Below are 17,484 nucleotides of genomic sequence, written 5' to 3' on the forward strand. Positions count from 1 at the left end.
GCTTCAGACTTGCTGTGATTCATTATGAATGTATAATGGCTAGAGTTCAATACGCTGCATTCATAGGGGATCATGAAAGTGTTTTCATGTCTCGTGAATGTATGTGACCTGGAGGGGGTTGGGGGCGGAGTTGACCATCCACTAATTTCTGAAAAGTTTATCTCCTCAGTTTGAATTGCCAGTCATAGTATCTAGGGAATGTTGATTTGTTGTTCTTATAATATTACAGTATAGCCTATTCAATGTAAGATATTGGTCTGGTGTCAAATAGAATGGTAATAAGTGCAGAACCAGTTGTAATCGTGTCTTAGTAGTTGGTGCTTAGAGTTTCTTTCGAAGTCAATAATAAATTCTAATGGTACAAGTTTCATCGTGGATTAGATGTTTTTTTTATTGTATACAGAGAGCATTTTTTTCAGCAGTTTATTAAAAAACTTTTTTTAACTTACAATACAACTCAAAGTCATTATCACATTTTTTGAGGTTGCATTCATAATCATGTTTAGCATGTGTTTCTGCATATTGTGTCCTAAAGCTGCAGTCAGTAACCTTTTTGTGTTCAAAATTTACAACATATAATAAGCGAGTACATCATTTTCCAAACCGTGTTTTTGTCTTATCCTGTATCACTGCGGTAGGCTAAACCTATAACAAATGTTTATATTGGGACTATTTTAGACTGGTATGGGTCGTACTACTGCGGAGTAGCACAGTATCTGCGTGACTCGTCATAGAAACAAACAGAGAAAAGTAGTTCCGGCTACAATGTTCTCATGCAGTGTTTTGTTTATTAACCGTTAACGCGCCAAAAGTTACGGACTGCAGCTTTAATAAATACTTACAGAAGGCAATTATAGTCATTCCGAGGTGCTCCCATAGCTAAATTATTCAACCTCTTGCTCATGCAACACCTAAATGTCTGTTTTCTATCATATTACAGGGCTGAAAAAACAGAGGTATTGAGTGAAGACCTGCTACAGGTGAGAATAAATCTGTACTGAGATCAGTGTGAACACAACCGCACACACATACGGCATATACTTAGCTCTAATCTACACTGTTGTAATGTAGTCTATACTCTTATCTACACTACCCTGTGTGTATGTTTCATACGTGCTTATTTTGCATTCAGGTGGAGAAACGTTTAGACCTGGTAAAGCAGGTCTCTCATAGCACACATAAGAAGCTGACTGCCTGTCTGCAGGGACAACAAGGCACCGATTTAGACAAGAGATCAGTCAAATCGCCCGCGGTAAGTCAGTTCTACACGTCTGTTACGTCTGTTTTCTCCACTGCAATTGTTTACTCTCATAACAACTTGATTGTGATTTTTCCCTAAACAGAAAAAGTTGCCCCTGACGACACTTGCTCAATGTATGGTGGAGGGAGCAGCTGTGTTAGGAGACGACTCTCTTTTTGGGTGAGAGCTCACATACGTTAAGTAGGCTACTTGTTGCCTTTGTATTTCGACCTCTAACTAAATTCTCAAACTGTTTTGTCTTGGGCTGAATCCTAATTCACATTCTGTCCATTGTGTATAGTATGCCAGATTAGGATTAATGCATCCAGGATCATGTTGCATGGGCATGAATGGGCATCAATGGAGAAAATGCTTTGAAATCCACTTTGCTAAAAAGTGATTTTCTTGCTCAGTATTTTTGTCTTGTTTCCAGTGCAAATATCTAAACATTCTTAAATCAAGAAACGTAATTGAAAAGCAAAATGACTTACGATATTAACTTGTTTTCTTGAAGAAAAAATACATTTATATTTTGAATAAAGTTTTTTTTTTTTTTTACCCCATTGGCAAATATTCTTTGTATACATTCTACTTAAAAAAAAAAAAAAAAAAATGAAAATCAGTAAAATGGTCTTTGCCCTGTTTTGTTATTTTTCTTCCAACAAAAGACACAAAGACCATTTTACTGATTTTTATTTTACATGACCACCAGCAATAGCATCAGTAATCCCAGAAAGTATACATTTAATTTCGATAAATTATTCAGAAACAAGACTTGTTGTCTAACAAGAAGCAAAATGACAAAGTAACCAACATTTTAACGAGATAAATATATATATAAAAAAAAAAAACGCAATTCAAAGGGAATTCAAGTTTATTTTTCTTATCCTTCTGTCAGATTATTTTTCTTGACTTTCAGAAAACAAGATTTATGTCATTTTGCATGTTTCTTGTTATAGAGAATGTTAGATATTTGTACTGGAAAACAAGACAAAAATAGTGAGTGAGAAAATCACTTTTTGAAGTGCAGATATTAGATGAACAGGTTCAGTATTTTATGTCCTTAAGTAAAAAAAAAAAAAAGGCAAAATGGAAAATGTGGGAAATTGACAGATGGGACTAAAAAATGGTAGCAACACATGAAGCCAAAAAAAAAAAAAGTTGTGAAATGTTCAGATTCAGTGATATCACTTCTCAGCCCTCACTCATTTCAGACAGATTTTATATTTTAACAAAAATACTAGGCCTATTTGTATTGTAATAAAGATTGATATTGAAATGAAATGGCTAATCAATTACTTTGATTGGGCACCCCAAATGTAACTCAAAGCAGAACTAGAGCAATTAATCATAGCTTTAAATAAATGACAGGAGACCTATGCATCACACTCAGTGATATTTTAGTATTTTGTATTTATCATTGTATTTACTATTATTTGAATGAGATTTTTTAGATTCTTAGTTTTCATTGTAATAATATAGTTATAAAGGGCAATGACATGAGAAATAAATTTGTCCTTGATCTTTTGACAGTAAGAGTATAGTGCAAGTTTATAGTGCAAGTTTTTGAAAATGGTCTCCGTGTAAACAACACAAAAAACACGAATCTTTGAAGACGATGATGTCATGCACATGCGTATTACGTGTTCAGTCTATAGTGTTTCTTCGCCATCTAATGGCCTGGCAGCAGAATACAGCGTTTTTAGTCATTTTCGCGAATCTGTGTGAATGGGGATCGTTTTGACTATGTCTAAACGTGACTATAGACTATGTCTATGTCTGTCTAGACAGTAATATGTCTGTACTTTGTCTGTACGCGGAAAGCTCAAAGGAAAAACAATGCATATCGTTGTCGTGTAAACGTACCCTTTGACTCAATATTAAACACACTCCAGCACAATAGGTGGCAGCATGCATCTCTTTAAGTTGTTTTGCAACCTGCCAGTAAACCCAGTCAAAATGAAGAAAGATGTTTTTTTGCAGCCAGGTGGTGTAGTTATAGCACATATCTGCAGGGTAGGGATCATGGGATCATGTTAACATGACAAGCCTTGACTTCTTTGGTTTGTCTTCATAGTTTGAGAGTTTGGTTTCTAAATGTCTCTTGTCATGCAATCTGTTTTGGTTTGCATTTGGATTGTTTATATGAAGGGACAGATGAAACAGCACCAAAGTACCACAGTGTCTGATTGGGCACACACCGTTTGACATCGACATCAAAAGATATGGCTAGCATGTCATGCTCACATCCAACTTCTTGAGAGCTTTCATGATATTCACTCATGTTTGTGAATGAACCAGGATGCAGTCCTGATTTCGTTGACTAGTTTGACTGTCTGGTGGTCTTTCTGCAGTAAGATGCTGAATCTTTGTGGCGAAACGGAGGAGAAGTTGGCTCAAGAGCTGCTCGTCTTTGAGTTACAGATTGAAAGAGATGTTGTGGAGCCTCTGTATGTGCTGGCTGAGGTGAGCATGTTGTTTTTTTTTTTCTTGCAATGTTATGCTGAAATCCACATCTTGTGTACTTTTTCCACAATCATATAATGCAATGCAATACAGTCAAAGTGTTCATGTTGAAATATTGCTAACAATATAAAAGTTATTCTTATGTTTAGTTTTAACAGCAAAAAGACACGTGAACCATGAACCGTGTCAGTCAGATGACAGAAGGCATGTACTAGATTTAGTTTACAACAGGTTTTTCAGCAAAGTTTTTATGTTGATCATTTAAATGCTTTCAGTTTATCGTGCATGAAGGTCTTGTTTTTATTTCTCATATGTGCACGGTTTTATGTTAAGGTGGAAATTCCGAACATTCAAAAACAGCGAAAACATTTAGCCAAACTTGTCCTGGACATGGATTCTGCAAGGACACGGTATGAACTATTATGGTTGATTCCTGAGATTTGATTCTTCAGCATTATCCACATTGTGCTCTGATGGTGTCATTTGTCCTCCTGGGCTATAGGTGGCAACAGTCATCCAAGTCTTCAAGTCACCCTAGTAATGTGCAGCAGGGCGGAGCCAAGTCTGATGCCCTGAGAGAGGAAATGGAGGAGACGGCCAATCGGATGGAGATCTGCAGGGTGACGATTTCTCTCACTCTTTCTTCTGCATTTAAAGGTCCACTGAAGTGCCTTGGAACGCACAGCTTTGTATGATGGGGTCATAATTTCCACTGAAACAGGAAGCTAAGGCGGGACATACTGAATTGCTCCTCCCACTTTTCAAATAGCCAGTAGCGTTTAGTTTACCTCACAGACTGCAAGTCATACTTTGACAGCACCATGAAAGCGAATCCGAGCGCTGATGATATGTTGGATTCAATAGTAGAGGTGTGAATAAATTCTAGCCATTTCATTCTTATCCAATATACAGTTGGAAAACAGAATAAAACTCGAGCGTTTGAGCAACCAAACACACATCTCCAACCAATATTGCTCGCTTTGGCCAGGTGGTCTTTATAGCATTGGGGGCGGAGCTTTAGATTCTAGAGAGCATTTGATTGGACAGAAGATGTGATTTAAGCGCTGAAGTCCGCGGTGATGTCATAAAAATCGGTGATCCATTTTAGCGGAAGTGAGAGACTGTAAGTTTTGAATGCTTATATCTCCTAAATGTGAATTTTGTCATTGTTTTGGAACACACCAGCTTATTCATAACTTTAAGGCCAACATATTCATACTAAAAGCTAAAAAACTAAAAGATTTATTTCAGGGGGCCTTTAATGAAACAATTCACTAAAAGCAAAGCAAAGCAAAGCTTACATGCTCTTACTTAGTAGCCTCCATCTCAAAATGTTTTGCTTGTTTTATTAGAAATGAGAAATTTCAGATATTCATGATGATGTACCTGTTTCCCTCTCTGTAGGACCAGTTATCAGCGGACATGTACAACTTTGTGGCCAAAGAAATAGACTATGCAAACTACTTTCAAACGGCAAGTACCTCTGGACACTAAAGGTGAAGTGTGTACTTTTGGTGGGAATACCTTGGGAATGCTTACAACATGTGTATGTCCTCTTATTGGTCTTGCTGTAGCTCATAGAGGTTCAGGCAGAGTACCACAAGAAGTCTTTGGAGATTCTGCAGAGTGTGCTGCCACAGATCAAAGCTCAGCAGGGTAAGACTCACCACTTCAGTGTCTGAACATATACAAGTTTGGTTAAGTGGTGTCTTTCAAATGCGTGTGTGGATCTGTTAGTAAACTTGTTTCTGCAGCTTTTAACAGATTGAAAATGATGCATTTTAACATCTATCATGATGTGTTCCAGAGGCCTGGATAGAGAAGCCTTCATATGGAAAGGCCTTAGAGGAACATCTCGCCATCAGTGGCAGGGAGATTGCATTTCCTATCGAGGCGTGCGTCACCATGCTGCTAGAATGTGGCATGGAGGAAGAGGTGCGAGACTGCTGAGAAATAACACGACGTGCCTTATGTATACACAGTTTGTCTAACAAACTGAGGGACGAGTCATAACTATTGTCTGTGGTAATCAACGGCATTTCACAGATGTCATTCAGAGACATTATACTGTAGATAACCCTAAATATTCACTGGATAGTTCACCCACAAATGAAAATTTTGTCATTACTTACTCACCCTCAAGTTGTTCCAAACTTGTTTTCTTGAGTTTCTTTCTTTTGTTGAAGACCATTTGTAACCAAACCATTGACTTCCATAGTAGAAAAATAAAAATACTATGGAAGTCAAATTTGCTCCTGGAGGGGTTCTGCATGGTTTAGCTCCAACCCTAATTAAACACACCTGAACCAGCTAATCTAGGTTTTCAGGATTATTATGCTTCGTGCAAAACGGAATACTTCTCTACTTTAAAGTATGCAAAAAAAGTACGGCAAAGAGTATGTCTGAATACATGGTATTAAAAAAAACAGAAGGCGCAAAGTACCTGGAGACCTACTACTTCCGCAGTACGCATACAATGGATACGGGAGAGGATTTATGAAGACCTGACTGACGATGTATGTCACATAACAGTAACAACATGGCTGATATAGTACATCCGAATATCATTCATAATATAAAGAACGCACTTTTTTTAAAGCACTTTTCGTGAAATAAATTCATATGTAGTACCTACTCAGTATGTGATTTTGCCACAAGAAACATTCAGGCAAGTGTGTTTGGGCAGGTTGGAGCAAAACTCTACAGGACATTGGCTCTCCAGGAGCAGAACTGGACAACACTGCTGTATTGGTGTCCCAATTAGCATTGTAGCCTATGTGTTTCTTCAAAGTCTTCCATTGTGTAGCCTACAGTGAGTGGACTATTCAAGTGGTTCTCAACCTTTTTTACTCAAAAGTCCCCCATTGTGCAACACAATGTTTGAAGGGAGCCAATATAGGCTATTTCCTGTATTTCTGCTGTAATCATGACAAAGCTGCTTGTTTTCAAACCTTTTTTTAACTGAAACTGGGTGTATTAATATACATCAATTTTTTTGTGATCTCAGTAATTACAAACAGTTATTGAGATATTTATAATATTATATAAGAAATACATTTCATTTTTGTTTTTTTAGCATGTTCATTTAGGGAAAGAATTAAAAAATAATATATATATTAATAATTTATTAATTCAAATGCTTTTTGCCATTTGGCGCCTCAAGATTACTAAATGAATGAATTGCCGAGGCCCTCTAGTGGGCCCTGGCCTCCTGGTTGAGAACTCTTCCTGTCACTTCAGGGTTTATTTCGGGTGGCTCCCTCGGCCTCCAAGCTGAAGAAACTTAAGGCGTCACTGGACTGCGGGGTTCTTGATGTGCAGGAGTACTCAGCCGACCCACATGCCATCGCAGGTGAGCATCTGTTACTTTCCTATTAGTTTCCTATTGTTCACTGATCTACCCGCAGTGTCCTTTTAGTCGATCGCAGCTACAAAGGCTCAGACCCTACGGCAGTTCACATTAAATTCTGTCTCAGGTTAATTTGATCTCATTACAGCGGACCTGAAGCGTGACCTAGTAGCCGCCAGGTAGGGGGGCACAGATGACAGTCGCTACATGCTGGTTGTGGCTTTTGACAGCTCATTTGTCAGGCTTCCCTTTAGTATTTTAAGCAGGGAAAGGCACACCTCCACACACATCCTATCACAAGTGCTAAGTTTCCCTCTTTCTCCATGTCCCTTCCTCTTTCACTCTCTCCTTCTCTCCACTGACCTCTTCCCTTCCTCATCTGCTTCCCTCAGGGGCGTTGAAGTCTTATCTTCGTGAACTTCCAGAACCTCTAATGTCCTTTGAACTCTATGATGAATGGATTCAAGCCTCAAAGTGAGTATTGACGGTCTACACCAACACACATGCCATTTCCCAGCACCATTTGCCATTTTCATATTGATGTGAGACATAAGGTCTGTTTCAAAAACATATTGAGCTGCCTACCTGGCGGAATCAAATGTGAGTTGTCAATTGAGCAAATCTTAATGTAGTTCTATTTTATGTAGAAATTATATTAATATCAATGTATTAGTAGTACACATGTAAGTTTACTATTTCAGAGTTTTACAGAAGAAGACTTCCTACCAAGAAAACTGCCAACTTCATACATTTTATACAGCATACTTGAAAAAAACAACAACATACTTGTATGTTAAAGCATATGAGCAAGTATTAAAGCATACTTGTACGCTTTCTTTTAGTGAACTTAACATAACACTTACAGTTTACTCATACCGTGGAAGAGCTGCCTGTAAAATCAACCCAATATAAATATGTTTCAGTGTAGGTTAATAGCAGAAGAGATCAAGTTCAGTTCCATGCATGAACACACAGCAGTTTATCCTTATTCTGTACCTTAATGCATCTCTCCTTATGGCCATTCTCTAGTATTCAAGATATGGACAAAAGGCTTCAAGCCCTGTTGGGTACATGTGAGAAACTATCATCAGACAATTTGAACAACTTCAGGTTTGTGGTGCTTATTTACTTATTATTTGTTATTTCTGACAAGGTCATGAATGCAACAGCTCATTAGCAGAGAGGAGTGTCACATCTCGGTCATATCATGAGCGATGTGGCAATTACTTTACTGTCAGGAAGTGTGTGTTTTTCTGTATATTCAGAGTTCATTAGCCCTGCTGAGAATATTTTTGAGTTTGGAAATATAATTTAGTCAGTCTAAGCTGTTTAATGTGCCAACTGTATAGATGCTGTCTTCTAGCTAGGACAAATTCATCCTTTCATTTATCCCTAAATGACGTGGCTAAAGAGAGCTAAGCTAAGAGCCACAATAATGAATATTATATCATTATCATCAAGGAATAAATTCGAACAAAGCTACGCTTTAAGAAAATAAGGAGGCCTGTTCATATTGGTTGCGCATTTTCTTTACAATGCCACTGTCAAATCCTGTAAATATTTGGCACGTCTTTACTTCTAACCCACATGACAAGGTTTCCCGATATAGGCTGTGGGTCATTGCTGTTTGACTGCACCTGGCTTGAGTCAGACCTACTGAAATATTGATAATATACAGCGACAGGAATAGCAAATGTATGAGTGAATGCCAGGGCTAAAACCTTTTGTCAAACTGAGATTTAAACTGAAACTGTTTCTCCCCTCTTTTCTAAACAGATATCTAATCAAATTCTTAGCCAAACTCACAGAGTATCAAGACGCTAATAAAATGACACCAGGTAACATTGCAATAGTTCTTGGACCCAACCTTCTGTGGACACATTCAGAAGGGTGAGTGCATGTCCTATGTTTGGCTTACTTCTCTCATTTATGTGGATAGCAGCAAATTCACAAAGCAATTCAGTGCCAAATGAAAATTCTGTTATTGCTTACAGTGCATACATATGACTTATGACTTTGTTACTTTTCTTATGTGGAGCATAGTGTTGTTATTGTTAACTAAAACTATTAAATATTTTCTTTAAAGTGCCCCATTATGCTTTTTTTCAATATTACCTTACATGTAGTGTGTAATATAGCAGTTTCCAGACATCCCACCCTGCAAAAACTAATTTCCGAGAGGTAGAGCACCACTCTTAACAAGTGACAGATACATATTATACTACATTGTATTATATTAGATTCATTCGCGTAAGCCACTTAACACGGGTTCGTTCATTCAATACTATTTGTCCACTGAAAGTGAAAATGATGTAGGCTAGAGTGTCATGAAATAAGAAGGGAGTCTCGACGAACTTCAAACAGAAGAGGTCACACAGGAGACGCATTTGAAACGTGTGTTAGTACCTGGTGTAAACGATAATGAAAGGAAAACTAAAAATGTCAAATTAGAAGCTAGTTCAAAATATGAATAAATACTTCAATAGTACAACAATTATTTTAAAATTACACTGCAGAACGAATGAAGAATCCATACAACAACCATTCATAGTGACCACGTCTATCAAGCTTCAAGAACGACATCAATACACACCATTAAAGTCATGTTAACAGTTTCTGTGTAGAACAGAGTGACATTCAAGTTTTTTTTTGGAGCTCTACAGATGTAGTCACCATGAATTGTTTTTTTTATAGAGAAGATCTGCATGAAGATTGTTCAAAATGTTACCCTTTGTGTTCCACAAAAGAAAAAAAGTCATATAGGTTTGGATCGACATGAATGAATGACATTTTTGGGTAAACTATTTCTTTAATGGATCTAGTAGTTTTATATTATGAAATGTGTAGATCAAATGGGGCATTGTTCTTCACAGAAACATGACGGAAATGATGACCACCGTGTCCCTGCAAATCGTTGGCATCATTGAGCCGATCATCCAGCATGCTGACTGGTTCTTCCCTGGAGGTTAGATAGAAAGAGTTGTGAAAGCATATTCGCACATACCCACGAGCGTGTTCTCCTGTGAGATTTTGGACTAATTTGTCTTTGCTATTCTTAGATATTGAGTTCAACCTGACAGGCAGCTATGGCAGCCCGGTACACACCAATCACAACTCCAACTACAGCTCCATGCCCTCGCCAGATATGGACCAATCAGATCGCAAGCAGCAGCACGAGCAGAGCCGACGCCCACTCAGTGTTGCTACTGACAACATGATGCTTGAATTCTACAAGAAGGATGGGTAGGTTGTTCTGCGCTCTTGTCTGCCTCCTCCATCACTGACATTTTTCATTTCCCCTCCCACACGCTTCCATTACCTTCTCATACCGGCCTTACTTCTTAAAGGGACAGTTCACCCAAAAATGAAGATTCTGTCATCATTTACTCACACTTATGCCATTGAAAATCTGTATGACTTTTTTTTGCTTTCATGAAACAAAAGGTGAATTTTTGAAGAATATCTTGGCTAGTAGGGCTGGACAGTGAATCAAAATGAAACCGAAATCGCAATATGGCTGATTTAATTAAATAAATGCACTGCGTGTTTCAGAGTGAAGCACGGCACTGTGCAAATGCTGCTCCACACAAACTCATCTCTGAATTATTTGTACCATTGAGGGTGTTTTGTAAATAATTTCAGAGCTTGACCTCATCCAGATTCACCTTAATTATATAGAGAAGAGTGGCCAGGATGTTCACCTTTAATGTTCCATTAAAAAAAGAAAGTCACATGGGTTTGGATGAGAATGGATTTGGATTCTTTCCTGTGAGTGTGAACTATCCCTTTAAATTAAACACTGCACTATTATCATTGCACTAACTGCCCATTACCGACAGGGTTAGATAGTGCCGCTTAAACCAATTAGAAGTGGCGGATGAGACAGCGGCGGATAGCTAATGTGTTCAGCGAGTAATTCACTTAGACTGGGACTTCAGTCATGTCGTTATTCAGTAACCTTTCTGTGTCATTTGTTCTCAATTGGAGTTGAACTCCGGGAACATCTCAGCGACTCCTTCAACCTCCCTCGAATAGAGCTGGTCTCGGGCTGATGGGCTGCCACGGTCTCTATGGTTACGTGGATGGAGTGTTGAAGGAGGGCCGCAGCTCCCTTATCATTCACTGAGGGGGCTGGATTTCTGCCTCTATCGACAGACACGTGGCAGATGTGCCAGGCTCTGACTCATGCCACCTGCAATGCTCCAGCAGGTGGAAAAATACCGCATACGGAGGAGGATATCCAGACTTCTGTTAGTCAGAGCCCTACTCCAGACCCCCTTACAGAAAAATACTGGGTTCTGGCAAACATTTGGCAAACATTGATGGCAATAATATTAACTGCAGAGATGTGTCAAAACATTATGTGTGTGTGTGTGTGTGTGTGTATATGAAGAGTTCAGATGCAAAAGCCTCTAAGTGCCATCTGAAATTTTCTTCTAGAATGATCATTTTTTTATAAAGCTTGTATATTTAAGTTCAGTAATTTCCCTTAAATGACAATTAATAGGTAATTTGCATTGCCATTTAAGTGAAATTATTGAACTTAAATATACAAGCTTGATAAAAATGATCATTCTAGAAGAAAATTTCAGATGGCACTTAGAGGCTTTTGCATCTGAACTCTTCATATATATATATATATATATATATATATATATATATTGTTTTACAGTGCGTAATTTGACACCTTAGGTAAGTAAGTTGAATCTGACCTAAATTATAAGCACTTTAAAATACTTACAGTCTGACAGAAGACTTCTCCGTGGTCTGTTCTGGCTGAAAGTCATAAATCAATGCCCCAGGTGGCAGACTTTGTTAGAAGTAAATAGAATTAAATGTATGATTACAATTTGTTTTTCTGTCAGTATTAGTACTGCTACAAATACTCAATATAAACGAAAGTACAAATATCGAAAAGTTTTTCAATGAAGGCAATATCAGCGATGGTTCTGGTGCCGGAGAAGCTTTTCGGGTGGTCGCAAAGCAGAATCTTTTCCGTTTTCCGTTTAATTGTGAATAAAAGCCTAAATTTGATCTTTCATCTGCTCAATTAGATTTGTTCACCATGTTTTACGTAAATTGACTTTCAACGGAGCAACCGAAATCTCTCAGGTTTTATTCAAATTATCTTCATAGTGTTTTAAAGATGAACAACATGATGGTGAGTAACTGATGGGAAAAATGTCATTTTTGTGTGAACTGTCCTTTTAATCCCACTTGAAAATTGTTTATGTGTAACCCTGACTTTCCAAGGTCAACTATTCAGCAAATCAGTTGATGTAATTATTATTCACAATTCAAGCCACATAGGCACAGTTCATTGATGGAAACTTCATAAGTAATCAAGATGAAAACAGTGGGAGAGGAGAGATATACTATATATTTTACAAAATGATGTATAGATTACATAACAGTTAATGATGCGGATCAAGCGTATTTTAGGACTGATTTGTTTTGTTAAAGCAGAGGATATGCGTCTAATTGTTTATGTCCACAGCTCCCGGGGTAAAGGCAATTACAGTAAATGAGGCTTAATGGTGTCGCAGCAGGAAAGAGTGCCAGCTGCTCATTTAGACTGACATGTTCTCACCTCTGGACCGCCCTGATCCACCAAACACTGTCAAACTACACATGTCCCCCACTGCACTCTACATGGTTCATCGTTCAGCTGTCATTCCCTGTCTCCATGTCATTTCCTTCTTATAGACATGTAAACACACTGCGTTTCCTCTAAAATCATTGTTTTATCTTCACTTAATGCAGCATTAGGAAAATTCAAAGGTACTGTCCACCACATTTCCTGTAATCCTGTGAGCTTTCTTTTGCTTTGGTCCCAATTTATATTGTGTTTTAACTACAATGTACTTACATTTAAATAAATCACTTGATGCAATGGACATACTGTGTGCATATATGCTTTTACATTGTACTTATATCTTAAAAATACCTGCATGTAATTACAGGTGTAGTTGATTTCTGTAATTACATCACTGTTGTCCCTTCCCTTAGGCCGTGTGTCCATCAAAGCGTTTTTTTCTTTCTTTCTTGCGGTTAGCGTATTTTCCCAATTGTTTTCAACGGGAGCACTGCATATTTTACAAAAGACAGCAGCGAGATGAAGTGCTGAGCATCTATTTCACCCTGAGCGCTAATCGCTTCTGCATTTTTTTTTTTTACCTGTCGCCGAGAGTTGAAGAATGTTCAAGTTTGGGTAAAACGCAGTGCTCATCACTGTCACTTTTTACCCGGCCGCCCAATCACAGTGGAGGAGGGGCGGGACTAATACCACACCGACCAACCGCCACATTCTGCTTGTACAACAATAACAAACGACAACACCAAGCACATCTCTTCATCCAAAACTAGTGGCAGAGCAAGTGCATTACGTGTTGACATTTTTTGTATTCAGAAACCAACTATTTGCGAAATCAGATACTAGTAACACTTCCGCAGATATTCCGTATCAGTGTGTAGTCTTAACTGAAAAAAATTAAATAAACGCTGCGCCGCTCTCTTTACCCGTATCCTACCTCAATAGCAGCAAAAGTATTTTACAATACAACATTTATCTATTTTTTTTGACGTAAGTACATAGTAGTTAAAGACACCTAATATAAAGTGGGATCCATTTTTTTTATAACTTAAAGGCACACTATGCAGTTTCCATTTTTCTCAAACAGCGACCCCTAGAGTCGTTGTGGAGTACTTGGATTTAACGTTACTGTCGTAAATACCACTCACGCAGAGCCGTCGCTTTCTTCGTTTTCTTCGTCGACTCTGCCATGATTCACATCTGAAATGCGTGCTAGTGTCTTCCATAGAGGCTGCTTCATATGTTGTTGATGTACGTGACGTCGTGCCGTAAAGCAAGTCGTGATTCTTGCGAGATTTGGCGGGGCGCCACCTATCAAACCTGCATTGCTGGTTTTGCCAGCGGCGTCCCCCCCCCGCTTTGCTATCGGGATGATTCGCCCTACTACGAGTTTGTTTGCCATCGAAATTATTTTGAAGCTGTTATATTAAAGTACAAATCTTGCATAGTGTGACTTTAAAGGGATAGTTCACCCAAAAATGAAAATTCATGCATCATTTACTCACCCTCAAGTTGTTCCAAACCCATATGAATTTCTTTTTTCTGCTGAACACAAAGATGAAGAAATAAACTCATACAGGTTTGGAACAACTTGAGGGTGAGTAAATGATGACAGAATTTTCATTTTTGGGTGAACTATCCCTTTAATTAACGTTCCTTATGTTATTATTGCAAATGTTTGGGGTCAGTGATTTTTTTAAAAGAATGCATTAAACTGATCAAAAACGTTAAGGCATTTATAATGTTACAATAGGTAATATTTCAACTTTCTATTCATCAAACAATCCTGAAAAAAATGTATTACGGTTTCCAAAAAAATTTATAAATTAAACAGCACAGCTGTTTTCAACATTGATGATAATAATATATGTTTCTTGAGCATCAAATCATCATATTAGAATGATTTCTAAAGGATCATTTGAAGACTGTAGTAATGATGCTGAAAATACAGCTTTGATATCAAAGAATTAAATTACATTTTAAAATACATTGAAATTATTGTAATAATATTTAACAATATTACTGTTTTTACTGCTTTTTTTTTTTTTATCAAATAAATTCAGCCTTGGTGAACATAAGTCTTCTTTCAAAAACATTCAAATAATCTTACCAACCCCAAACTTGGTGAATACAGTATGAATCAAAATTGAAAACAAAAATATTTTACATTTATATATTGTAATAATTACAATAATTAATGTTAATTTTAACTATAAAAGTTACTAGAAAGTGTTTTGACATCAATTAGTAAATGTCAAACGATGTTTCTTTTTATAAGAATATACATGATCATAACTGAAGGTTGATCACATCTGGCATCTGTAATAAATGACAATATTTTGAATGAATGTTCCAGAAATACTTTGTACTTCACCACATCTGTTTTTGCTCTCAAAGATAATGACCCATGCTGGCTTGTATGTAACAACGCACAAGTTGATGTAATGATTAAGAGGGTTAGCCGTTCTGTGCAGTGCATCTAGATGTTGTGTTGTGTTTACGACTGACTCAGTTGTGGTCTTTCTGTGGGCAGTGTGGGTGTCAGAGTGATGGACACATCGTGGGTGAAGGGCAAAAGTACCTCGACGCTGTCCCGCAAATCCTCGTCCACGCCTCCCAGCGCACAGCCGCCCGGCTCTCCTGCGGACACGCTGATCTCTGAACAGCCCGGTGAGCTGGCCACATCTCCAATCCCCACCCCCCCTCCTGGAGACAGGGGCAGGTAAAAAAAAAAACAACACCACGTGATCCTCTACCTGTTTTCCATTGACATTTCAATGTACTGTGTATGCATTTCACAGTAGAATTAACTTGTGACATCATTGTTTTCCATTCAGCGATTAACTCTCTTGCTTTCCCTGCATTTGTGTATTAATGACATTTCCTCTGCTTTTTCATGCTTTTCTCGTTGTACTTACCGTTTTATTTTTCCCTCACCGAGTCTATATAAATAGACGTCATTTATTTTTTTCTTTGCGTAGTGCAGTCAGTATGGGCCGCGTACACACTGCAGTTGAATACAGTTGCCAGTCCTCCATCCTTTTCTGTACACACTGAGTTCAGTTGTTTACCAGAGTGAGATCCGCATTCTGCAACTGAATTAATCACATTTACATTAAATCTGTGCTGTGTGTACAGAACCAACCTCAACAACTAGTTATTGTAATGTACTGTAATTAAGGCAAGACACTACAGGCAAAAAACATTTTGTTTTTTGTTTTTTGTCTAATGCACTGCTCAATTTTGAGGTTTTGGACTCTTCGCATAACTTGTTTTCTTTTCAGGTTAGTGGAAAGAAAACATCCAAAATACACATTTAAGTGTTTTTTTTATCACACTGTATCTATTTGCATCTGCAGATTTCTATTACACTACAAAGGCTGTTTTCTCAAATGCTTTTTTTTTCTCATGCATCAAGTCAGAAATCTTTATTACTAAGTTTTATTACTATCAATAATTTTAAGTTTTTTTTTTTTTTTTTTTTTTCACAGAAGGGTTTGTTAATATATAATTCACCTCATTTATATAACATTTTATTCCTATTTTTCCATTTTTTTTCCTGCCTGTTTGACAGTATTTTCTAATTTATGGAGAAATGGTGTGGACCTTTTTTTTTACAGTCTATGGTGTGGACAAACAAAACATAATTTTGTGGACAAATTGGAGATATGTCCACAAAATGAAACCTGACTTTATCCAGTGTTCCAATTTCTGTTCTGGAATATTTTTTAAATTTCATATTTAACTAGATAATGCTTATTTTGTATATTTAAGCATAACATTTAAGCAGAAAACGTGTAATACAAAACGATTGTCTTCATGTACTGCGATTAATCAACTAGGGAATTCATGGTGATATCGGTTGCACTTTATTTTACAGTACGTGTACTTACAGTGTACTTACCTAAGAGAATACTGGGTAATATAAGGTAACCACCCAAAGGTTAGATTTAGGAGTAGGTTCAGGGTTAGTAAGTAGTTATTACCCAGTTATTGCAATTACTATAAAAAGTACATAGTATGCACATGGGGAACAGGACTGTAAAATAAAGTGCTACCGTGATATCTGTTAGTTCAAAATTTTACCCTATTCATCTGTAGTGTCTTGCCTTAAAAGCCCATGCAAAATGTGAGTCTCTCTTCTTCTGGTGCAGGACAAGAAAAAGTCAGTGAAACACTATCATTCAAAAGTTTGGGGTCAGTAAGGGGGTAACACTTTATTTTGATACTCCCCAGCAGACATTCTACTGTGACTATAAGTAACTCTGCAACTACATTTCAACTTATTCTAACCCTACCAGTCTACTAATACTATACTAATACTCTGATGAGAGTTAGTAGACATGTAGGTGCAACATTACTTATAGTCAACAAGAACATGTTAAATGAACCATCAAAATAAAGTTTTTTTTTTTTTTTTTTTGCGAGGTGGGGAGTTAATATATTTTTTAAATTTTTTATTATTTAGCAAGAATGTATTAAATTGATCAAAAGTGACAGTAAAGGCTTTTTTAATGATGCAGACCTAGGTAGCTATTTTAGGCCCCGTCCACACTACTGCGTTTTCGTTTAGAAACGGAGAATTAAAACGAATACTATCTCCGTCCACACAAGCGTTTTAGCTGCGTATTAGAATTGATCTCCGTCCACATTAAAACGACTGAAAACGCGGATCACGTGACCATTCACCAACACTGGGCATGCGCGAGCCGGTGTAAACACAACTTCATTGATAAAATTATCCCACCATGCGCTGGTTCTTCCCAGGTTAACCCAAAACCGACGCTCCATGTACACGGTCGATACCGGGAATTGTCAAACGTAAACTATTTTATC

General features: G+C 37.5%; 1 protein-coding gene across 4 annotated transcripts in view; it reads left to right on the forward strand.

Annotated features, from left to right (window-relative positions):
• The window catches only part of arhgap44a (Rho GTPase activating protein 44a), a 54,649-nt gene that overhangs the window by 26,290 nt on the left and 10,875 nt on the right, over positions 1 to 17,484 (forward strand). For all 4 annotated transcript variants that reach the window (XM_084419572.1, XM_084419574.1, XM_084419575.1 and 1 more), the window contains exons 2-18: positions 941 to 980; positions 1,133 to 1,252; positions 1,344 to 1,420; positions 3,595 to 3,706; positions 4,040 to 4,116; positions 4,209 to 4,326; positions 5,111 to 5,179; positions 5,281 to 5,362; positions 5,514 to 5,641; positions 6,947 to 7,058; positions 7,448 to 7,529; positions 8,085 to 8,165; positions 8,832 to 8,945; positions 9,929 to 10,020; positions 10,115 to 10,298; positions 12,819 to 12,836; positions 15,182 to 15,370. In XM_084419572.1, the coding sequence (XP_084275698.1) occupies positions 941 to 980; positions 1,133 to 1,252; positions 1,344 to 1,420; positions 3,595 to 3,706; positions 4,040 to 4,116; positions 4,209 to 4,326; positions 5,111 to 5,179; positions 5,281 to 5,362; positions 5,514 to 5,641; positions 6,947 to 7,058; positions 7,448 to 7,529; positions 8,085 to 8,165; positions 8,832 to 8,945; positions 9,929 to 10,020; positions 10,115 to 10,298; positions 12,819 to 12,836; positions 15,182 to 15,370 (1,695 nt within the window). The remainder of the gene's footprint in view (positions 1 to 940; positions 981 to 1,132; positions 1,253 to 1,343; positions 1,421 to 3,594; positions 3,707 to 4,039; positions 4,117 to 4,208; positions 4,327 to 5,110; positions 5,180 to 5,280; positions 5,363 to 5,513; positions 5,642 to 6,946; positions 7,059 to 7,447; positions 7,530 to 8,084; positions 8,166 to 8,831; positions 8,946 to 9,928; positions 10,021 to 10,114; positions 10,299 to 12,818; positions 12,837 to 15,181; positions 15,371 to 17,484) is intronic.

Source organism: Rutilus rutilus, assembly GCF_951802725.1.
Source record: "Rutilus rutilus genome assembly, chromosome: 1".
NCBI lineage: Eukaryota > Metazoa > Chordata > Actinopteri > Cypriniformes > Leuciscidae > Rutilus > Rutilus rutilus.